The 24,057-nt window shown below is 46.5% G+C and overlaps 1 protein-coding gene across 3 annotated transcripts in view; it reads left to right on the forward strand.

Moving 5' to 3' along the window:
* TAOK3 (TAO kinase 3) overlaps nucleotides 1–24,057 on the forward strand; it is a 188,713-nt gene that overhangs the window by 152,824 nt on the left and 11,832 nt on the right. For all 3 annotated transcript variants that reach the window (XM_030220132.1, XM_030220130.1, XM_030220131.1), the window contains 3 exons: nucleotides 1,308–1,436; nucleotides 2,652–2,855; nucleotides 5,635–5,874. In XM_030220132.1, coding sequence (XP_030075992.1) covers nucleotides 1,308–1,436; nucleotides 2,652–2,855; nucleotides 5,635–5,874 — 573 coding nt within the window. The remainder of the gene's footprint in view (nucleotides 1–1,307; nucleotides 1,437–2,651; nucleotides 2,856–5,634; nucleotides 5,875–24,057) is intronic.

A 24,057-nucleotide genomic window follows, 5' to 3' on the forward strand; every position in this document is an offset into this window, starting at 1 on the left:
CACTCATTATTTTATATACCTCTATCATGTCTCCCCTCAGCCGTCTCTTCTCCAAGCTGAAAAACCCTAGCCTCCTTAGTCTTTCTTCATAGGGAAGTTGTCCCATCCCCGCTATCATTTTAGTCGCCCTTCGCTGCACCTTTCCTAGTTCCACTATATCTTTCTTGAATAGGAGGTAATAGTTCTGTGCGTGTACCTGAAGAAAACAAAAGTACCAGCACACACCTGCAAATGAACCGGAATATTTGCTTCTCAAAAAATGATATGGGAAATAAACTATTTATGCACATAACATTCCAGTTCATAAGCAGATGTGATGTTTCCTTCCAACGTACGCACAGTGAACTTTGTGCACACTTTCCCTGATTAGCACACAAATCCTGAGCATTTTGAATTTGCATCTCAGTAGCTTACTGTATCACTGCAGAATATTTTCTTGTTAATCTCACTGTAGAAGCTGCATAGCCATCAGTGCCTGGCTCCGCTACGTAGCTTTTTATGTCGACCCTTCTGTCTTCAGTTTTTTGCTTTTGCTTTAGATTTGATTTTAATTGTAACTCACCATGAGCTTAGGATTGTTAAGGCAGTCACCCCCTCCCTCCCTCCCACCTGCTTCCATCCCATTACTACTGCTTTCATCTTCCAACCAGTAGAGCTGCTGCCTTCAGTGTGCTGGATGTGTCTTACCCGCTGATCCAGCAGAGCATTTTAAGACCTTTTGGGTCCCATACCCTCCAACAACAAACTAGATAAGTGGCTTTCAGGATTTTATTTTTAAATGTTTATATAAATTTATTCTTTCCTTTCTTAATGCAATATTTCTTCCCAGACCCTACCTCAAGAAATAAACTGCCACATAACAAGCAATCAGAGAATACCTAATTCCTAGATCTAGAGAGGGAGCTGGCTAGTGGAGTTGAAGTCTTTTCTTCAGTGGTACTTAGTGATCTGTACAGTAGAGCATTTCACTTTATTTATTCAAGTAACTTCGATTTATCTGCTCTTCTCAACAGACGCCCAGTGGCCAAGGTAGAATATAACAGGCATAGGAACTCCTGGCTTACATTTTATTCCTTTTTCTAACGCACGTAAACTGTAGAGGAACTTGCGCCCTACAGTCTGAGAAACACTAAAACTGAGAGAGAAATGATTTGGGTTATTTACCAAAATAGAGGACCTTTTGGGCATCATTATTTATTTTTACTTTGATTTTTAACCCATTGAATTGCCAATAGACGTTTCTAACAATACCACATCACAAGGATAAGGACATCCTGGTATTAAGGTTGATTGTTTCTTCTTTGTAGTCAAAGGTAACTGCGGCAGATGAGAAGAAATTCCAGCAGCAGATCATGGCTCAGCAGAAGAGAGACCTGACTAACTTCTTGGAAGGCCAGAAAAAGCAATACAAGCTTTGTAAGGAGAAGATTAAAGAGGTATGCACTGCCTGCCATATTTCCTATGCACTAAGAAATCTGTATTTTCTGAATCGGTGTACATCCTCTAGAGGCAGGGCCAGCCTTAACTATTTGGTAGCTGAGGTGGTGACCAGTAGTAGCAGTCAAAACATACCTGATTGCCACACTAATGCAAAGAACTATCAATGTAAGATCATTCTGTGAGTACTGGGGTCAATAGGAAGGAAAGGAACCTGAAAGTTATTTGAGGGATATGCTAGACTGAAGGTTCACTGACAGCACCTTTCACTGGCCCTGCCTAAGAGAGCTATTTAATGTGATAACATTCATAAAACTTCAAACCCCTCTCATTGTATTTTTTTTTTTTATATTTTTTTATATTTGGGGGTGGGTAGGAGGTATGCATGGGGACATCAAAGCATATCATTGATATTCTAACAGGATGGGTGTGGATAGGTGAGGGGTGGGGTGATCAACAGAGACATACAGTTTTATGGTTTATAATGGGCTAGGAACCCCAGATCCTTGTTAAGTCCTTTCTGTTGGGTGTTAAAATATTCAATCATTCTGACTTCAAAGGTCTTACGTTCTTGTATGGTTTTAAAGTTACCTTTCATCTCCTTGGTTATCAATAGAAATCAAACAAAATAAAACATGGAAAAGAAAATAAGATGATACCTTTTTTTATTGGACATAACTTAATACATTTCTTGATTAGCTTTCGAAGGTTGCCCTTCTTCGTCAGATCGGAAATAAGCAAATGTGCTAGCTGACAGTGTATATAAGTGAAAACATTCAAGCATTACTATGACAGTCTGACAGGGTGGGAGGATGGGGGTGGGTCGGAGGTATGCATGGGGACATCAAAGCATATCATTGATATTCTAACAGGGTGGGTGTGGATAGGTGAGGGGAGGGTGATCAACAGAGACATACAGCTTTATGGTTTATAATGGGCTAGGAACCCCAGATCCTTGTTAAGTCCTTTCTGTTGGGTGTTAAAATATTCAATCATTCTGACTTCAAAGGTCTTACGTTCTTGTATGGTTTTATCCATATCCTATCCACACCCATCCTGTTAGAACATCAATGATATGCTTCGATGTCCCCATGCACACCTCCCAATTATAAAATTGAAAATGGCTACTTATGAAAAATTTTGTGGGGCATATTTTACCACAGATAAATACCTGCCTTCCATTTATTATATATTTGATGCTTTTGTGTGCACAGGAAATGAATGAGGATCACAGCACACCTAAGAAGGAAAAACAAGAGCGTATATCCAAGCATAAAGAGAACCTCCAGCACACCCAGGCTGAGGAGGAGGCCCATCTTCTCAGCCATCAGCGACTGCACTACGACAAACAGTGCCGCATCTTCAAGCGGGATATCATGATCAAGAGGCATGAGGTGGAACAGCAGCATGTTCGAGAGGTAATGGTTTATTCTCTTCCTTCATCTACAAAATAAACTGACTCATTTTCATTTACTTCCCCACCCAAGAAAAATGCAAGTGAAAGTTAGACTTCTGTGTACCATTTCAAGAGTTCATATGACAGGAAGTGCTGCGCTCTTGTCAAGTTTGTTATGCTCAAGTCATCTTTTTTTTCACACATTTTTTAAGATGCTATCCTGCATAACTTCTGAAAACTGAGCTGAGGCTTTTCTACATCCCCTCTGAACTTCAGGCTTCATCACAACCAGTGCTCAGTTCTGCTGCCATCATGAGCTTCCATTCTGAACAATTGGAAGACTTTTTCCCCTATTCATTTCTCCTCCTAAAACTCTACAGTTTCAGGGCATGAATCTGGGCACTAGACCCCTCGCTCTGTAACGTGAGCACCTAAATATACCTGTCATTCTCCGAGGACAAGCAGGCTTCAATCTTCTCACAAGTGGGTGACGCCAATCCTCGTCGCCCGGTCCAGCTTTTGCCATTGAAATAGAGAGCTTTGTGGAGCACAAGCACCCGGATGGGATGGTCTCTTACAAGCTCCTGGTCTCATCTGTTGTTGGCTCCTGTTCTGGTCTTCCAGTTCAGTAGAGCTTAAGGGTGTCCAGCTGAGTGATGCTGGCTTTTAGGGGGGGTACACCTGGTCACCCCAGGTCCCTCCGCCTCCCCTCTTCAGCCCTGTCCTCCATTCTCCTTCTAGCCTTTGCTTTAGCAATGGCTGTTTCTTAGAGAGGGTGAGACTGCTGCTTTAGGGCAGCTGGGTGATTCAGCAGCCTTAATTGCTCTGCCACAAGTCTCCAAACTCGGGCCTGCAAGGACACCAGTATCAACCTCCTCAGCACTGGGGTGAGTGTTGCAGTAGGTCGTTTTTACTTTCTGGCAATGTTTTTGGGGAGCTGCATAAGGGCATTAACACAGCAGTCTCTGGCACTTTGGAACTGGGTTTAGGTCTCTTTGCAGTAGCTATGCTGTTTAGACCTGCACCATTGGTATGCGCAGAAAACTTGAACTGTGGTTTTCCTCAGCGCCTTCTGGATCCTTATGTTTTCTTCAGCCTGCCACAGCCATTTAGTTTTTTCTGGGCCGGTGTAATTATTCCCACATGAAGGTTGCTGTGGCAGTTGTATTGACAATACAGGGCATTTCTTCAGCCGTTCTCCCTGCGCATTTCTTCAGTGTGCTTTTGGAGTTGAGCCCTGTTGTGGTGGAACTTGTTCGGCCACAGTGTCAACCTAGATTCTGGCACTGGGTAAGCCTCTATGCGGGGTTCCACGTGCTGTCAGCGGTACTGCCAATTTTCTTCACTCTGGGTGCTGGTCCCACTCCCTCTCCTTCGTTAGCAAGAGAGTCCTGGTTATGCTTCGGGTGATTCCAGGCCTGAGAGGATGGTTTAGGGGTTTTTAGCAACACAGTTGTCAGTTCCTGTGGTGGGCTGCTTTCGTGCTCCTTTCAGCTGCTTCTGTTTCTGCATGGTCTCTTTCTCCTACTCTGTGCAGCAGAGAAGTGGTATATCGGAGGCCTCCTTACAGCCTGCCGTGCCTGGGACAGTCCCTCGCTTATGTTCTTGCCCGTGGGGTGTCCTGCAGTGGAGAGGGTTCTTGCATTCTGTGGCGATTGTTCTCTGCTCTCCTTTTGCACAAATTGCCTTGTCATTTTGATGATGGTCACATGTGGCAAGCAGAGTATTTGGCTTTTTTCAGGGGCTTCTCCAAGGAGTTCAGTGTAAACAATGTCAATTCCTTACAGGTGGCTGAGGCCTGGCCTTCCGCCTTGCTGCGGACAGGCGGCTTAGTTCTGCCGGAGGTACAGGGAGATCGCCTTCCCTGTCAGTTTTTTGTTCCTTCTCTTGGAGTTCATCATTCTCATTCTTTGGCATTACGGGTGTGTTCCTGTGTTCGGTAATTATGGCAGTTTTAGGCTAGTGGTGACTTTGGGATGTTGGGCTCCAGCATTCTAAAGTTTTTGGTCATGTTTTTCTGATCTTTCCTGGCCTCCTTCAAAGCCAGGGGAGAGGGAGCTTCAGTTTCACACCGTATTTAAGGACTGCTTTGCTATATCCCACAAGTCTCTAGATTCATCTGCCGTTTACGCCAAGCAACGAGAAATTGTCTTTCCTGATAATTTTCTTTCCTTTAGTTGCAGCAGTTGAATCCAACAGATGAATTTGATTAGCTGAGAGGCATTCGATTTAAAATAGCAAGACAAAGAAGAAACATAATACTTCATGTTTGTTTCAATACGAAGAAAGATTTCTTAGATGGCATTGAATATGTGTATGGTAGTTTGTGTCTTCTTCCACTTATACTTTTTCAGGAGCTGAAGGTAAGCTCCATCAAACCGTGTGTGATGGTAAGTTTGTGGGGGGGGGGGGGCAGCCCACAGCTTCTCCATCTTTCAAATTTGGAGAATAATTTCAAGTGGTGCTAACTCTTCCCGTAAATGCATGGTATTTTAACAGTCTATCCAAAAGTCTCATTTTCTACTGGTTGATTCAACAACAGACACAAAGAAAGAAGAGTCTTTCCTTGAACCAGTTACTGATCTTTCAACTCCCTTTCTGTTAATACATTTATTTACAATTATAAATGTTAACATAGCTTCCAAATATAATATGAAATCTGGACAATATTTTGAATGATTTTTCCTTATAACGAAAAACAAAAAGAGCTGGTTTGAGTAAATGACCAAACATGGAAGTCTTTGTACAAACACTGTGGTTTGTTTTATTGCTTTTTCTGGTAATGTTTCCATATCCGTCAGGAACTGAATAAAAAGAAAACCCAGAAGGAGATGGAGCATGCAATGCTGATCCGGCATGATGAGTCCACACGGGAGCTTGAGTACCGGCAGCTGCACACCTTGCAGAAGCTGCGTATGGACCTGATTCGCCTGCAGCATCAGACGGAGCTGGAGAACCAGCTGGAGTACAACAAGCGGAGAGAGAGGGAGTTGCACCGCAAGCATGTCCTGGAACTCCGGCAGCAGCCCAAGAACTTAAAGGTACCACACATCCAAGTTCATTAATTACTTGTTAGCACTGCCCCTCTGATTCCACGTTAGCGGTTTACAATGGCTAAAAATAAGATGTGAGAAGGGAACTCCTATCCTTGCTACCGAATCACTTAATCATGATTAATATACAGAGGGCATCACCTTCAGCTTTCTTTTCCACTGGTTTGATATTTGCTGCTCATGGACCCCGCACTTGTTTACAAACCTATTTTCTTATTCTTCCTACATCTTACACATCTTTGATTCTTTTTGTGCATTGAAGTACTCATCCTTACTTTCATGTTCTTCCTTCACTGTTATGGTTACCCAAGAACCAGGGCTGGAGCAAAAGTATTAGGTGCCCTAGGTACACCCCTAGCCTTGTGCCCCATTGGCAAATTTCAGGACCCTCAGCTCCACCTCTGCGCCCCCCCCCCCCCCCCATGATAAAATCAACAATCATGATCACTACAGTGCACCCCTCCCAGAACAGTCGTGTAAAAAAATGCATAAAAGACATCATACATTAAATATTTACCCTTAGTTTTATATTAGATAATGAGGACAAATCTGAAGCTGCTTACCTGGGTAAATGGTCAGTTTGGAAGTTTCCACTCCGTGTCTACGTAAAAACACTGTTTGATGGTTCTTTGTGAGTTTGTCTGGCTGTCAGGGCTATTGCTTAGGAATGGCTGTAGTAGTTTTGTCGTCATCACCCCTTAAAAAAAAAAGCTGTTGCTCTAGTCAACTGCCTAGCTTTGTTTACTGGTTGGGTTGGCCCTGCCAAGAACTGCAGCTCCCTAGCAAAAAGGCAATCAATTTTATGCTGTTCGTCTTCACTAGCTTCTTGTTTTCCACAATAGAAACTAAGAACTGACTTTAACAGGATGGCTTACTATCAGGGCTGCCTCCTTTTCTTATCAGCAAATAAACAACTGAGGTTATAGGGAGCACGTACAAAAATGAAAGATAAATAAATCACCTTTGTACATCTATCAATCAGTAGGATAATTTTTCACAGGGTATGGTAGTCAGCCCTGGCATGTTAATTGTTTTTTTTGTTTTGTTACATTTGTACCCCGCACTTTCCCACTCATGGCAGGCTCAATGCGGCAGGCAAGGAGAAATTAGATCTTACCTGCTAATTTGCTTTCCTTTAGTCCCTCCGGACCGGACCAGGATTGGACTGATGGGTTGTGCTCGCCTACCAGCAGGTGGAGACTGAGAAAAACTCTGACTCTAGAGAGCCAATAGGAGCCCTGGCCATGTGACCTTAGCCTCAGTATTTGAATAACAAAGCAGGAAAGAAAGAAAGAAAGACCATCTGTGCCGTATGGAATCCTAGCAGCCACAAAGCACTCGGCAATGCCAAGTATCAGAGCTCACCAACAACTCTTACCAGAGAAGTGGTATGGCCCGATTTGTACTACAGCTCACCAGCAACTCTCACCAGAGAAGTGGTATGGCTCCCTTGTATTATAGCTCACCAGCAACTCTCACCAGAGAAGTGGTATGGCTCACTTGTCTTATAGCTCACCAGCAACTCTCACCAGAGAAGTGGTATGGCTTACTTAAAGTTTCACATATATATACTAGCATGGCTTACTTAAAAGTTCACATATATATATACCAGCAATTGGGTACCCCAGCAACTCTCACCAGAGAAGTGGTATGTCCCTTTTGTAGGAAAGCTCACCAGCAACTCCTACCAGAGAAGTGGTATGGCTCACTTGAATTAGAACTCACCAGCAACTCTCAGCACAGAAGTGCTAAGGACCTCAAAGTTCTATACATATATAGATATATAAATATATACATACATATATAGATAGATATATAAATACATACATACACATATATTCCAGCAACTGAACCCACCAGCAACTCCGACCAGAGACGTGGCATGGTCCACTTAAAGTCCTATATATGTACAAGCGTCTTTTTTTTTTTTTTTTTTTTTAATACCCCGTTGAAAAAGTGACAAAATATGGGAGGGGCCTGGTCCGGTCCGGAGGGACTAAAGGAAAGCAAATTAGCAGGTAAGATCTAATTTCTCCTTCCTTAGCGTCCCTCCGGACCGGACCAGGATTGGACTGATGGGAAGTACCAAAGCAGTAACCTTAAGGGAGGGACCCTTTCAAACCCCTAAGCATCTCCGAGTTGCATAGATCACCTCCTGGCAACAATGAACATGTAGAGTGTATATCAATCAAAAGAGAATGAAGATAAGCTCAAAATGGCACCGTACAAAATGTGCACCTAGTGCACCAAAAATCGCTGTGCGAAGGAACGAACCCCGCTTCTCAAGATGGAGCATATGTTATAACACTCTCAGGAAATTGTCCCCCAGTGAGTAGACAAATAGAAGGTATGAATTCCTTAATACGTCGAGATATAGTGAGGCCGAAACAATGGCAACCTTACCTTGACTAGAAGTACCAAAAGGAAGGACCAAATAGCTTGTAACAGTTCTCTAAATATATAAGATCTGTTTTAATATGTAAAGCATATATAAAGCATATAATTTCCTGTGATCTTGAACGCCAGTAGAAGAGTCCAGACCAGTAAGAAAAAAGTGATTGGAAAAGATGAAAAATGGGAAACTAAGGTAGAGTGAAAAAGAAATACCCAGGTGAAGAAGTACCTCTTACCTAGACGTACTAGCTGATTGGAAAAAAAGAAAACCTGTAAGAGAGAAACTTGCAGTCCTGACCCTGCTAGCTGAAGCCATGGCTACTAACAACAGTGTCTGAAAGGAGAAAGAAACCTTAAAGGAAACAAGATGATTTTGAATCATCGTGCGAAGAATAACACCCTGTCCCTCTGACAATGTCACTAAGGCACAGAGGCTAAAAGCTGAGAAGAGAATACTGCAACTACAAAAGATGCCATCCTGCTTAGCAAGGCTGAATGCCTGTCCCAGACTGAGAGCATGCACCAGCCTGAGCAAGAGAGAAACAAAGAGGCCGGACTGGGGCAGAGAGAAGGTCCTCTAGAGAAAACAGAAAACCCCCTCGGCTCCATAAAAAGTCAAGATGACAACCTAAAAGGCAGCCTGGTATATCTGCAAGGAAAAACAAAAAACATAAGGGTTACGCCCCTGAGATCCAAATATCTAAGCGAAATGCCCGACCTGAAGAGAAGGCCACCATGCCAGAAGGGGATGGCATGCTACAGGGCTGGTCAGATGGTAGATCCATACAAATGACTCCCCTTGAATAAAACAGACATCAGCCATGAAATAAACCAAACGTCAGTGCGGATGTGAACCCACCTAGGAGGCAGGACGATTAGAGTCAGAGTGAGAACCGAAGCTGGGCCTCCCCGATGACATCTCACTGCACTGTTCGCTAGATTACCCCTTAGGCAGCTTACAGAGAAAAGTGAAAACATGCAAAAATAAAATGACATACATGTCAATCGTGTAAAGGAGGGCACATGCAAGCCCTGTAAAGAAACAGAATGACCAGATAGTAGAACTGTCCGAGGAAAGGATGTACCTTCAATACACAAGAAGACCAGAGATCTACCAGGGGCCTCAATACGTAGCCTAAGAAGGCAACAGACCTACCAGGAGACCGAAGACCATTCTGAAAGAACATAAGCTAGAAACAGTCCTGCCAGAGAGCAGGATTGAGTCTTTGAAGTAACCTAAGATGATAACAGTCCTATGAGAGTACAGAAAGAGCATTCCGGACTAACATAACATGGCAACAATGCTGACCAAAGACAGAGTGCTCAGAATAAAACGCTAGCCCTCAGGGATACCTCCTTGCTCCGAGAGCGACTGACAGTCCCCTAGTTGCAATGTAAAGAGACCACATGGTAATCCTGAAAGCAAACCGAATGCCAAGAGCCAAGAAGGAAAAAATTAAGTTGCAAAGTAAAGAGACCACATGGTAGTCCTGGAAGTAAAACCAAATGCCAGGAGGAATGTCCTACTCAACTAATGCCGAAAAGAAGAGCAGCAGTCTCGGGGAAAAAAAAAAACAAAAGGGAAGCTGCAAATGCTTCAGAACACTCAAAAAGATAAAGAGCACGGGAGTGCAGCTCATGAGACTGCAAAAGGCAATTGCCCAGGGAAAAAACCTTGCAACTATGTCGCATGTAACCCCAAAATATTGTGGAGACTGCGAAATATTTAGACGACTCTTGACCACCAGTACTAGGCATCCTGAGAACCATAAAAATTGCACTTCTCGGTCTGCGACTTGCTGACTTGTCGACAAGAGGTTTTTTTTTTTTTTTTGTTTGTTTGTTTGTTTGTTTGTTTTTTTTGTTTGTTTTTTAAATAGCTAGCTGACTCGCCATGAGTGAAGAAGAATCTCCCCTTTTCTGAGGGGTAGCATAACTATGATGAACTTTTAGAGACTGGAAAACAGTGTTGTGAAGGGACATTATTGCACATTGTGAGCTGGTCACCCTTCCAGGACCCAGCCCGGGCGGACCCTGCTTAGCTTCCTTCACACCGGGCTCTATCCTTCTCAGAAACTCTCCTAAGAGAAATATGCAGAAAAGTTTGTATCAAAAAATGTGCTGCACGAAGCTTCACTATGGATCGAAGGCTTTCATGAAAAAGACTTGAGACTTTGAGAGCGCTCTTGACAGCATTTAGAATTGAAATAGGAGGAAGGAAAATTCCTTCTTAGGAACTAGGTTCTTGTGATAAAGATTTGAGACATTGAGAGTGCGGATGACGGCAGTGAGATTCCAAATAGGAGGAAGGGAGATCCATTCTTAGGAACTAGAAATTAAAATTGCATTCGGAAGAATCAAGAGAGAAAATGGTCTAAGATCCAAGAGTCTATGTAGGGAACCCCTACTTCACATGCCTTGCCGTGAGAGCGATAGAGAAAGGAGGCGAAATGAAAAGCATAACCATCTAAAAATAAAACCGCAAGAACTCCTGGACAGAGGAAATAAGAAAATGACTGTCATGTAAGAGTAGCCTGCAATTATGATTTCATGACCCAAAGTTAAACAGGTGAGAGTGGCATGTACCTATGATAACATCCTTACTGCCCCCATGCCTGTGGAAGAACAAACGTACAGCTAACATATAGGAAATATCCTGGTATGGAAAGCAACCTAAGTGCAAAGGCATAAAGTATAAAGTACTACATGCATCAACCTTCTCCTACAAGAGCACGCAACTCTGGAACGCACTGCCACGCGGCAGTGGGATACAAATGCAAATAAATAAATAAATAAATAAACCTTTTCGAAAAATGCTATAACAAAAAAAAACACAACTGTGAACTACCTTCCCACAGTCACATTGGAGCCGACTCTGTGGGTGCTGTGGGTGCTTGAGCACCCCCGATATTGAGAAAAACTCATGTATATGTCCAGGGAGGGGTCATTTTCATTGGACTTAGCACCCCCAATAATTTTGAAAAGTTGGCTCCTAGCCCACAGACAAACGCCACCCGAGATTATAAAGAAACAAACATCAAACAGGCTGGCCAAGTAATGTATATATAGTGGGACACAGACATACAGGAGTCCCAGAAAGAGAAATAAATTACTAAAACTGGGACCTGCACCCAGTTCTGTAGCCCACCTTTTGATGCTGCTTTTAACTCCTAACCCTTATTCACTCTGTTCAGGACCCTTATTTTAAACCTGCTCACTTTAAAATCTCCTTATCTCTTGTTTGTTCTGTCTGTCCTAATGAGATTGTAAGATCTGAGGAGCAGGGACTGTCTCTTCATATTCAAGTGTACAGCGCTGCGTTTTTCTAGTAGCGCTTTAGAAATGATAAACAGTAGTAGTAGCAGCTTCAGAGACTGTAGTGCTGACTATTAGGCTACAGCAACCAGCTACTCAACATTAAAAACATAAAAAGCAAAGAAATGACCCCCCTAAAGAACATAGGCGACTCCTGAGAAAGATCAGCCCCAAACGGCCCGAAGACGGCGAAAAAGAAAGTCCCGACGCACCCCCCAGCGGCGCACAATATTTACAGGAGCCGGAAGAGGAGATCCCCGACGCTGGCATACAGCGCGTCTCAGCTTCTCGGACATGACGGTAACGCGCGTGCGCGTGCGTACCCGATTCGCGCCAAAATCTCTTTTTTTTTTTTTTAAGCCCTGCTCCGCCGAACAAACCGCTAAGGGAAGAACACAAACGGCAGTGCTAAATAAAATACAGCTCAACTCAAAGAGGGCTGAAAACAAAATGCTGCCGCTTACTCTTTTTTTTTTTTTTTTTTTTACACAGCTGACTCACAGCATTCCCATGCAAACAGAGCTGTCTGCTCATTCAGTCAGTGGGGACAAGTTGTCTTTCATTTTTTTTTACACCTAAACTCCTCCAAATTACTGCTGCCTCTTTTTTTTTTTTTTTTTTTTTTTTTTTTTTAACCAGCTAGATAATATAGACACCTAAAACAGCCACCAGAGCTGCCTGCTCGTTAAAGTAATGGGGAAAACTCCGCTGAAGAGTAATAGAACAACACATAGCTGTCTGCTCGTTAGAAGCCGGGGGATGTAGCTTATCAGATTTAATTTTCTATAGTGGCTGCCTCTCCCAAAGACATACACCTTTCTAAACAAAGGGTAGTCCTTCCCAGCTATGTATGGGAGATGGGGAGGAAGGGGGGAGGGACCCGGAGACATCCGAGTTTGACACCCCCAGAGGCTGTAAAAGAAAGGAAAAGAAGTCCCTACCTGACCAGCGTCTAACAGAGAATTCCTAGGCACAGAAGAAGAGGTAGCAATGCTGTTCTTATTGTAAACCTCTAAAAGAGAAAGAGAGAGACTAATGGGCTCGCTTCCTACCTGCTGGGAGACTGAGAAAATACTGGGGCTAAGGTCACATGGCCAGGGCTCCTATTGGCTCTCTAGAGTCAGAGTTTTTCTCAGTCTCCACCTGCTGGTAGGCGAGCACAACCCATCAGTCCAATCCTGGTCCGGTCCGGAGGGACGCTAAGGAATGGAGGGTTAAGTGACTTGCCCAGAGTCACAAGGAGCTGCCTGTGCCGGGGATCGAACTCAGTTCCCCAGGACCAAAGTCCACCACCCTAACCACTAGGCCACTCCTCCACTCAATTGCTGAGGCGTGTTCCCATAATGTTTGGGGACTAGACCACCACCTCATATAAACACACAGGGAGTCATTTTCAAAATCCTCACAGAACTTATAGATTGGTAGGTACTTTATACCCATAAGTCTGAAAGCTTAAACTCTTCATGGAGTTTTTGTTTTATGTTTAAATCTTTTTACTAAATATCCAACATATATCAAACATACATACCAGGCCAGTGCGCTTGAATCATGGCATAAAGAACACAGTTAAGCAAAAATTAGAGGAGGGCTTGGTTCCTTATAGCCACACCTCCACAGTAATAAGACATGCCCTATCACAATGGTCCCCCCCCCCCCCCCCAAAAAAAAAAAAACAGTAAGCAGAAGATGCAAATAATCAAATCAGCCCAAAATAATACCAAAGTGTTGAGGATTAAACTCCGAGCTCTTGGCGAAAGAGAATGTATACAGGAATTCCAAATAGATAACTCTCCATTTCTCCAGAAGCATAATGTTATATAAGATACCTCAAAAATCAAAACAAATGCTGAAGAGCAAAAATTAATTAGAAACGTAGACAGAGATGCATTAACTCCACGGTAAAAGTCCTTCCCTTACTGATCCCCAGTTGCTGCTTAGTGATTCTGAAAGAAATGGGCATGCATGAAGGAAATCGCATGCAAATGAGCTGCTCGCTGTTAGCTCATTTGCATGCGATTTCCTTCCTAGGGGGGGAAGCCAGTTGGTCAGTTGATACACAGTTGATGTAGTGTATCTAGATTTTCAGAAAGCTTTTGACAAAGTTCCTCATGAGAGACTTCTGAGAAAATTAAAAAGTCATGGGATGGAAGGCAGTGTCCTTCTGTGGATTAAGAATTGGTTATTGGACAGAAAACAGAGGTAGGGTTAAATGGCCATTTATCTCAATGGAGGAGGGTGGAGTGCCAAAGGGATCTATACTGGGACCAATGCTATTTAACAGTATTTATAAATGATCTAGAAATTGGAACAAGTGAGGTGATTAAATTTGCAGATGACACAAAACTATTCAAAGTTGTCAAAACACATGCAGATTGTGAAAAATTGCAAGAAGACCTTAGGAAACTGGAAGGCCGGGCATCCAAATGGCAGATGAAATTTAATGTGGACAAATGCAAAGTGATGTATCACTCCATGGTGCAACCTCGCCTTAAGTATTGTGTTCAATTCTGGTAGCCATATCTCAAGAAAGATATAGTGGAATTAGAAAAGGTTCAACGAAGAGTCGCTCAAGTGGATGGAACTCCTCTCATATGAAGAAAGAAAAGAGACGGCTGAAAGATGTGATTGAGGTCTACAAAATCCTGAGTGGTGTAGAACGGGTAAAAGTGAATTAGTTTTTCACTCTTTCAAAAAGTACAAAGAATTACATGGAAATACTTTTAAAACAAATAGGAGGGAAATATTTTTTTCTCATAAAATATTTAAGCTCCAAGACTTGTTGCCAGAGGATGTGCTAATAATATCTGTAAATCTGGAAGACATAATGGAGCAGTTCTGCAAACTGAAGAGTAGCAAATCTCCTGGACCGGATGGTATTCACCCTAGGGTACTGATAGAACTAAAAAATGAGCTGGCGGAGCTACTGTTATTGATTTGTAATTTATCCTTAAAATCGAGCGTGGTACCGGAAGATTGGAGGGTGGCCAATGTAACACCGATATTTTAAAAAGGTTCCAGAGGAGACCCGGGAAATTATAGACCGGTGAGTCTGACGTCGGTGCCGGGCAAAATGGTAGAGACTATAATCAAGAACAAAATTACAGAGCACGTTCAAAAGCATGGACTAATGGGACAAAGTCAACATGGATTTAGTGAAGGGAAGTCTTGCCTCACCAATCTGCTGCATTTCTTTGAAGGGGTAAACAAACATGTGGACAAAGGTGAGCCGGTTGATATTGTGTATCTAGATTTTCAGAAGGCGTTTGATAAGGTCCCTCATGAAAGACTACAGAGGAAATTAGAGGGACATGGGATCGGAGGTAGTGTCTTACTGTGGATTAAAAACTGGTTGAAAGGAAACAGAGAGTAGGAATAAAAAGGTTAATATTCGCAATGGAGAAGGGTAGGGATCGGTGCTGGGACCTCTGCTTTTTAACATATTCATAAATGACCTAGAGATTGGGTAACTAGTGAGGTAATCAAATTTGCGGATGACACAAAGTTATTCAAAGTAGTCAAATCGCAGGAAGATTGTGAAAAACTACAAGAGGACCTTACGAGACTGGGAGACTGGGCTTCTAAATGGCAGGTGGTGTTTAATGTGAACAAGTGCAAGGTGATGCATGTGGGAAAGAGGAACCCAAACTATAACTACGTCATGCAAGGTTCAGCGTTGGGAGTCACGGACTGAGAAAGGGATCTAGGTGTCGTCGTTGATGATACGTTGAAAACTTCTGCTCAATGTGCTACTGCGGCTAGGAAAGCAAATAGAATGTTGGGTATCATTAGGAAAGGGATGGAAAACAAAAAATAAGGATATTATTCTGCCGTTGTATTGCTCCATGGTGCGACCGCATCTCGAGTATTGTGTTCAATTCTGGTCGCCGCACCTCAAAAAAAGACACAGTGAAATTGGAAAAGGTGCAGAGAAGGGCGACAGAGATGATACAGGGGATGGGACGGCTTCCCTATCAGGATAGGCTGAAGAGGCTAGGGCCCTTCAGCTTGCAGAAAAGGCGGCTGAGGGGAGATATGATAGAGGTCTATAAGATAATTAGTAGAATGGAACGGGTCAGTGTGCAGTGTCTGTTTACGCTTTCCAAAAATACTAGGACAAGGGGGCATAAGGGTTGGACGGCTTCTTGGAGGAAAAAACCATAGAATGTTATTGAATGGACGAGTGAATACAGTATTTCTAGGATGGACGGGACAAATTACTTGTTCTTTTGGCCGCAGTTGGTGACAGGATGCTGGGCTCGATGGACCCTTGGTCTGTCCCAGCATGGCGATGCTTATGTGTCTGCATTTAAAAAAGATTTGAACAAGTTCCTGGAGGAAAAGTCCATGGTCTGCTATTAAGACAGACATGGGGAAGTCGCTGGTTGCCCTGGGATTGGTAGCATGGAATGTTGTTACTATTTGGATTTCTGCCAAGTACTTGTGACCTGGATTGGCCACTGTTGCAAGCAGGATACTGGGCTAGATGCTCTGACCCAGTATGGCTAATCTTAATAAGTTCCAGAGCATAACTATTTGAGTGACTAGCTCTCATATCTTACTATCCCTTATTCCCCTGCTGGGGTACTCCGCTGTGTAAATGATCACTGTCTGGTGTTAACGAAGCCCTAAACTTGCACATTTGGAAACAGACACAGCATTTTCTTTTTTCCTCTCCTCCAATGCTTGGAATAATATCCCCCTCTCCCTCCACAGTGATCTATCTATTAAGAGTTTTAAATCTCATTTAAAGGCCTGGCTTTTCAGGCAAGCCTTTGGTGAGATAGTGTAGACAGCAGTTTCCAGCTAGAGTGAATAGATTGTTTAAATTTTAGCTCTCCCTTATGTGTTTTCGTCCTCTTTGTGTGAATGTATATCTTTCCTATGTTTTTATGGAGTTCCTTTTCCTTTTCTGATGTATTTTTAGCCAGTTTACTGCTCTGCTCTGGCCTGGCAGCAAGAGCAGTTTAGCAAGTTGCAGTACACTATAACTATAACCCTAGGGTGCATACTATTCTCCGAGGACAAGCAGGCTGCTTGTTCTCACTGACGGGTGACGTCCACGGCAGCCCCTCCAATCGGAAACTTCACTAGCAAAGTCCTTTGCTAGCCCTCGCGCGCCCGCGCGCACCGCGCATGCGCGGCCGTCTTCCCGCCCGAAACCGGCTCGAGCCGGCCAGTCTTCTTTTGTCCGCACTCGGTACGGTCGTGTTTTCGCCGTGTCGAGCCCCGGAAAGTCGACCTCGCGCGTCCAATTTGTTTGAACGTGTTTTTTTCCTTCGGGAAAGCTTTGTCCTAGTCGGGAAGTGCTCCGGAAACCCCCCGCCGGGTTTCGTGTAAATCCTCCCCGTACTTCCAGCTTTTTTGCCCCGGTAAGTTTTCTTTCGTCGTCGGGGTAGGCCTCTTTTCGGCCTCGGTCGAGATTTTTTCTCCCTCTAAATTTGGTGCTTCAAATTTCGCCATTTCGGCTTTTGATTTCGCCGGCGTGATTTTTCCGCCCATGACATCGAAGCCTTCCAGCGGCTTCAAGAAGTGCACCCAGTGCGCCCGGGTTATCTCGCTCACTGATCGACACTCGTCGTGTCTTCAGTGTCTGGGGGCCGAGCACCGCCCTCAGAACTGCAGTCTGTGTTCCCTGCTTCAAAGGCGGACTCAGGTAGCGAGACTAGCCCAGTGGAACGTGTTGTTCTCGGGCTCTTCGTCGGCATCGGCACCGGGATCTTCGAGTGCATCGACGTCGTCAGCGTCCAGACCATCTTCCTCGGCCGCCCCTGCATCGAGTGCATCGAGGCATCGGGCCTCTGCATCGGCGCCGAGACATCGGATAGCTGCATCGACGTCGGTGGTACCAGGACCTCGTCTGCTGATGTCGTCGGACGGTGGTGCATCGGGTGGAGTGCAGGTGAGGGCTGTCCATTCCCCTGCTGGTGGCGGTGAGCCCTCGGGTGGGTCTCCGCCTACCCTGAGGGCTCCTGCGGTACAGCCCCCCCGAGATCGACCTTCTTCAGTCTCGGCCCCGAGGAAGCGACGGGTGGATTCGACGTCCTCCTCGTCGGTGCCGGGGAGCTCCGGTGACATGCTTCGGAAGAAATCGAAGAAGCATCGACACCGGTCTCCTCCCCGTGTCGGCACCGAGAGCTCTGGGTCGCCGAGGGATTCGGCACCCAGCAGGCATCGGCACCGAGAGGACCGCTCACCCTCTGTTCAGGAGGTGTCGATGCGCTCCGCTCTGGACAGCCCGGAACAGCCTCCACGCCCGGAACAGGTACTGACGTCGACGCCTGCATCGACCTCTCAGCCTTTCTCTGCAGCCGCTCTAAACGAGAGCCTCCGGGCCGTTCTCCCAGAGATTCTGGGAGAGCTGTTGCGCCCTACCCCTCCGGTACCGGCGGTGCTTGCGCTGCCGGTACCGTCGAGCGTGGCGCCGGCTGGCCCATCGCCCAGGTTGAGGTCCCCGACGTCGGTACCGCGTGCGGTGCCGACCGCGGCCACCTCCCAGGAAGGCTCCCCGACTACGTCGGCGGAGGGAGCTTCGCCGATGCGGGCGAGGGAGTCTACCTCTCGACGCCCCCATCGTGGACGGGGTTCCACGGAGTCGAGCAGGGCGAGGTTGCAGACACAGGTCCGTGAACTTGTGTCTGACACCGAGGGTGAGGCCTCGTGGGAGGAAGAGGAAGATCCCAGATATTTCTCTGACGAGGAGTCTGAGGGTCTTCCGTCTGATCCCACTCCCTCTCCTGAGAGACAGCTTTCTCCTCCCGAGAGTCTGTCTTTTGCCTCCTTTGTCCGGGAGATGTCTACGGCCATCCCCTTCCCGGTGGTTGTGGAGGACGAGCCCAGGGCTGAAATGTTTGAGCTCCTGGACTATCCTTCTCCACCTAAGGAAGCGTCCACTGTTCCCTTGCACCATGTCCTGAAGAAGACATTGCTTGCGAACTGGACCAAGCCATTAACTAATCCCCACATTCCCAAGAAGATCGAGTCCCAGTACCGGATCCATGGGGACCCAGAGCTGATGCGCACTCAGTTGCCTCATGACTCTGGAGTTGTGGATTTGGCCCTAAAGAAGGCTAAGAGTTCTAGGGAACATGCTTCGGCGCCCCCGGGCAAGGACGCTAGAACCTTAGACTCCTTTGGGAGGAAGGCCTACCATTCCTCTATGCTCGTGTCCAAGATCCAGTCTTACCAGCTCTACACGAGCATACACATGCGGAATAATGTGCGGCAGTTGGCGGGCTTGGTTGATGCTCTTCCCCCTGAGCAAGCCAAGCCTTTTCAGGAGGTGGTCAGGCAGCTGAAGGCGTGCAGAAAATTCCTGGCCAGAGGAGTTTATGACACTTTTGATGTTGCGTCCAGGGCCGCTGCTCAAGGTGTGGTGATGCGCAGGCTCTCATGGCTGCGTGCCGCCGACCTGGAGAATAGAATCCAGCAGCGGATTACGGACTTGCCTTGCCGTGCGGATAACATTTTTGGCGAAAAAGTCGAGCAGGTGGTAGAGTCTCTCCACCAGCGGGACACCGCATTCGACAAGTTCGCCCGCCGGCAGCCTTCAGCTTCTACCTCTACAGGTAGACGATTTTTCGGGGGAAGGAAGACTGTTCCCTATACTTCTGGCAAGCGTAGGTACAATCCTCCTTCCCGACAGCCTGCGGCCCAGGCTAAGCCCCAGCGCGCTCGCTCTCGTCAGCAGCGTGCGAATCAGCAAGGCCCCGCGGCTCCCCAGCAAAAGCAAGGGGCGAGCTTTTGACTGGCTCCAGCAGAGCATAGCCGACATCCAAGTGTCAGTGCCGGGCGACCTGCCTGTCGGAGGGAGGTTGAAAGCTTTTCACCAAAGGTGGCCTCTTATAACCTCCGATCAGTGGGTTCTCCAAATAGTCCGGCAAGGATACACCCTCAATTTGGCCTCTCAACCTCCAAATTGTCCACCGGGAGCTCAGTCCTACAGCTTCCAGCACAAGCAGGTACTTGCAGAGGAACTCTCCGCCCTTCTCAGCGCCAATGCGGTCGAGCCCGTGCCATCCGGGCAAGAAGGGCTGGGGTTCTATTCCAGGTACTTCCTTGTGGAAAAGAAAACAGGGGGGATGCGTCCCATCCTAGACCTAAGGGCCCTGAACAAATATCTCGTAAAAGAAAAGTTCAGGATGCTTTCCCTGGGCACCCTTCTCCCCATGATTCAGCAAAACGATTGGCTATGCTCTCTGGACTTGAAGGATGCTTACACACACATCCCGATACTGCCAGCTCACAGACAGTATCTGCGATTTCAGCTGGGCGCACGCCACTTCCAGTACTGTGTGCTACCCTTTGGGCTCGCCTCTGCGCCCAGGGTGTTCACAAAGTGCCTAGCTGTGGTAGCAGCGGCGCTTCGCAGGCTGGGGGTGCACGTGTTCCCATATCTCGACGATTGGCTGGTGAAGAACACATCCGAGGCAGGAGCCCTGCAGTCCATGCAGATGACTATTCGCCTCCTGGGGCTACTGGGGTTTGTGATAAATTACCCAAAGTCCCATCTTCTCCCAGTGCAGAAACTCGAATTCATCGGAGCCCTGCTGGATTCTCGGACGGCTCGCGCCTATCTCCCAGAGGCGAGGGCCAACAACTTGTTGTCCCTCGTCTCGCGGGTGCGAGCGTCCCAGCAGATCACAGCTCGGCAGATGTTGAGATTACTGGGCCACATGGCTTCCACAGTTCATGTGACTCCCATGGCCCGCCTTCACATGAGATCTGCTCAATGGACCCTAGCCTCCCAGTGGTATCAGGCCGCCGGGGGTCTAGAGGACGTGATCCACCTGTCCACGAGTTTTCTCGAATCCCTGTATTGGTGGACGATTTGCTCCAATTTGACTCTGGGACGTCCCTTCCAAATTCCTCAGCCTCAAAAAGTGCTGACCACGGATGCGTCTCTCCTGGGATGGGGAGCTCATGTCGATGGGCTTCACACCCAAGGAAGGTGGTCCCTCCAAGAAAGCGATCTACAGATCAATCTTCTGGAGTTGCGAGCGATCTGGAACGCTCTGAAGGCTTTCAGAGATCGGCTGTCCCACCAAATTATCCAAATTCAGACAGACAATCAGGTTGCCATGTACTATGTCAACAAGCAGGGGGGCACCGGATCTCGCCCCCTGTGTCAGGAAGCCGTCAGCATGTGGCTCTGGGCTCGCCGTCAAGGCATGGTGCTCCAAGCCACATATCTGGCAGGCGTAAACAACAGTCTGGCCGACAGGTTGAGCAGGATTATGCAACCTCACGAGTGGTCGCTCAATTCCCGTGTGGTGCGACAGATCTTCCAGGCGTGGGGCACCCCCCTGGTGGATCTCTTCGCATCTCAAGTGAACCACAAGGTCCCTCAGTTCTGTTCCAGGCTTCAGGCCCACGGCAGACTGGCGTCGGATGCCTTCCTCCTGGATTGGGGGGAAGGTCTGCTGTATGCTTATCCTCCCATTCCTCTGGTGGGGAAGACTTTGTTGAAACTCAAGCAAGACCGAGGCACCATGATTCTGATTGCTCCCTTTTGGCCGCGTCAGATCTGGTTCCCTCTTCTTCTGGAGTTATCCTCCGAAGAACCGTGGAGATTGGAGTGTTTTCCGACCCTCATCACGCAGGACGAAGGGGCTCTGCTGCATCCCAACCTCCAGTCCCTGGCTCTCACGGCCTGGATGTTGAGGGCGTAGACTTTGCCTCTTTGGGTCTGCCAGAGGGTGTCTCCCGCATCTTGCTTGCTTCCAGGAAAGACTCCACTAAGAGAAGTTACTTCTTTCATTGGAGGAGGTTTGCCGTCTGGTGTGACAGCAAGGCCCTAGATCCTCGCTCTTGTCCTACACAGACCCTGCTTGAATACCTTCTCCACTTGTCTGAGTCTGGTCTGAAGACCAACTCCGTAAGGGTTCACCTTAGTGCAATCAGTGCATACCATTACCAAGTGGAAGGTAAGCCGATCTCAGGACAGCCTTTAGTTGTTCGCTTCATGAGAGGTTTGCTTTTGTCAAAGCCCCCTGTCAAGCCTCCTACAGTGTCATGGGATCTCAATGTCGTTCTCACCCAGCTGATGAAACCTCCTTTCGAGCCACTGAATTCCTGCCATCCGAAGTACTTGACCTGGAAGGTCATTTTCTTGGTGGCAGTTACCTCGGCTCGTAGAGTCAGTGAGCTTCAGGCCCTGGTAGCCCAGGCCCCTTACACCAAATTTCATCACAACAGAGTAGTCGTCCGCACTCACCCTAAGTTTCTGCCAAAGGTTGTGTCGGAGTTCCATCTGAACCAGTCAATTGTCTTGCCAACATTCTTTCCCCGTCCTCATTCCTGCCCTGCTGAACGTCAGCTGCACACATTGGACTGCAAGAGAGCATTGGCCTTCTATCTGGAGCGGACACAGCCCCACAGACAGTCCGCCCAATTGTTTGTTTCTTTTGATCCCAACAAGAGGGGAGTGGCTGTAGGGAAACGCACCATATCCAATTGGCTAGCAGATTGCATTTCCTTCACTTACGCCCAGGCTGGGCTGGCTCTTGAGGGTCATGTCACGGCTCATAATGTTAGAGCCATGGCAGCGTCGGTAGCCCACTTGAAGTCAGCCACCATGGAGGAAATTTGCAAAGCTGCGACGTGGTCATCTGTCCACACATTCACATCTCATTACTGCCTGCAGCAGGATACCCGACGTGACAGTCGGTTCGGGCAGTCAGTTCTTCAGAACCTGTTTGGGCTTTAGGATCCAACTCCACCCCCCGAGGGCCCTGTTTGTTCTGTTCCAGGCTACACTCTCAGTTAGTTGGTAAATTTTTTAGGTCAATCTCAGTTATGTCCTCGCCGTTGCGAGGCCCAATTGACCAATGTTGTTGTTTTGAGTGAGCCTGGGGGCTAGGGATACCCCATCAGTGAGAACAAGCAGCCTGCTTGTCCTCGGAGAAAGCGAATGCTACATACCTGTAGAAGGTATTCTCCGAGGACAGCAGGCTGATTGTTCTCACAAACCCGCCCGCCTCCCCTTTGGAGTTGTGTCTTCCCTTGAAGTGTATTGTCTTGCTACATACTGGACTGGCCGGCTCGAGCCGGTTTCGGGCGGGAAGACGGCCGCGCATGCGCGGTGCGCGCGGGCGCGCGAGGGCTAGCAAAGGACTTTGCTAGTGAAGTTTCCGATTGGAGGGGCTGCCGTGGACGTCACCCGTCAGTGAGAACAATCAGCCTGCTGTCCTCGGAGAATACCTTCTACAGGTATGTAGCATTCGCTTTCCTTCCAGGTGATTTACTACTTTTTAATTGGTTCATTTGGCTCAGTATGTCTTCCAGGTTCACCAGGAATTTTTCAGTTCCTCCGCATTGTTATCCTTGAGAACTATTTCTGGTACAGGTAGATCTCTTACATTTTCTTCTGTAAAGACTGAAACAAAGAATTCATTCAGTCTCCGCTATAGACTTGTCATCCCTAAGTGCCCCTTTTGCTCCTTTATGATCTAACGGTCCCACTGATTCACTTGCAGGCTTTCTGTTTCTAGTCTACTTTAAAAAGTTGTTACTAAAATTTATTTTTCTGGTAGACCAGAGTTACAAAATGCTAAAGGTTACTGTTGGGGGCAGGTCTACTGAGACTTCATATCACCGCTCTCACCTATATTATTCAACCTAATGAAGACACCACTGGCTAAATCTCTATCCAAACAAGGCCTCAATCTATTTCACTACGCAGATGACATCACCATCTATATTCCCTTCAAACAGAACCCCACAGAAATCACCTAGGAAATAATAAACAGCATGACCATCATGGAATCCTGGGCATCGGCATTCAAGTTAAAACTCAATAGAGGTAAAACCCAATGTCTCATTCTCTCATCCCAATACAATAATGTTCCCCCCTCGGCAATTAAGCACAAGGTTCATCTCTCCCAATCTCAGACCACTTGAAAATCTTAGGCATAACAATTGACCGCAACCTAACGCTAGAAAGCCAAGCTAAGAACACAACCAAGAAAATGTTCCACACATTTTGTGGAAGCTCAAACGTATAAAACCTTACTTTCACAGGGATTCATTCCGCAACATGATCCAAACCATGGTGCTAACCCATGTAGACTACTGAAACTGGAAAGTATTTTACTTTACGATTCCAAAGAAGGAAGACTGTTTTCCTCCTATTGTGGATCTCAAGGGTCAACCATGCTCTTCAGGTGTCTCACTACAGAATGGAAGAGTTGTGATTTGTCATTGTGATGGTTTGTCACAGAGTGTGTTTATTATTTTACAAAATAATGGAGTGGAGGAGTGGCCTAGTGGTTAGAGCACTAGTCTTGACATCCAGAGGTGGTTGGTTCAAATCCCCCCCACTGCTCCTTGTGATCTTGGGCAAGTCACTTAATCCTCCATTGTCTCAGGTACAAAATTAGATTGTGAGCCCTCCTGGGACAGGGAAATACCCAGTGTACCTGAATGAAACTCACCTTGAGCTACTACTGAAAAAGGTGTGAGCAA

This window comes from Microcaecilia unicolor, chromosome 11, assembly GCF_901765095.1.
Source record: "Microcaecilia unicolor chromosome 11, aMicUni1.1, whole genome shotgun sequence".
NCBI lineage: Eukaryota > Metazoa > Chordata > Amphibia > Gymnophiona > Siphonopidae > Microcaecilia > Microcaecilia unicolor.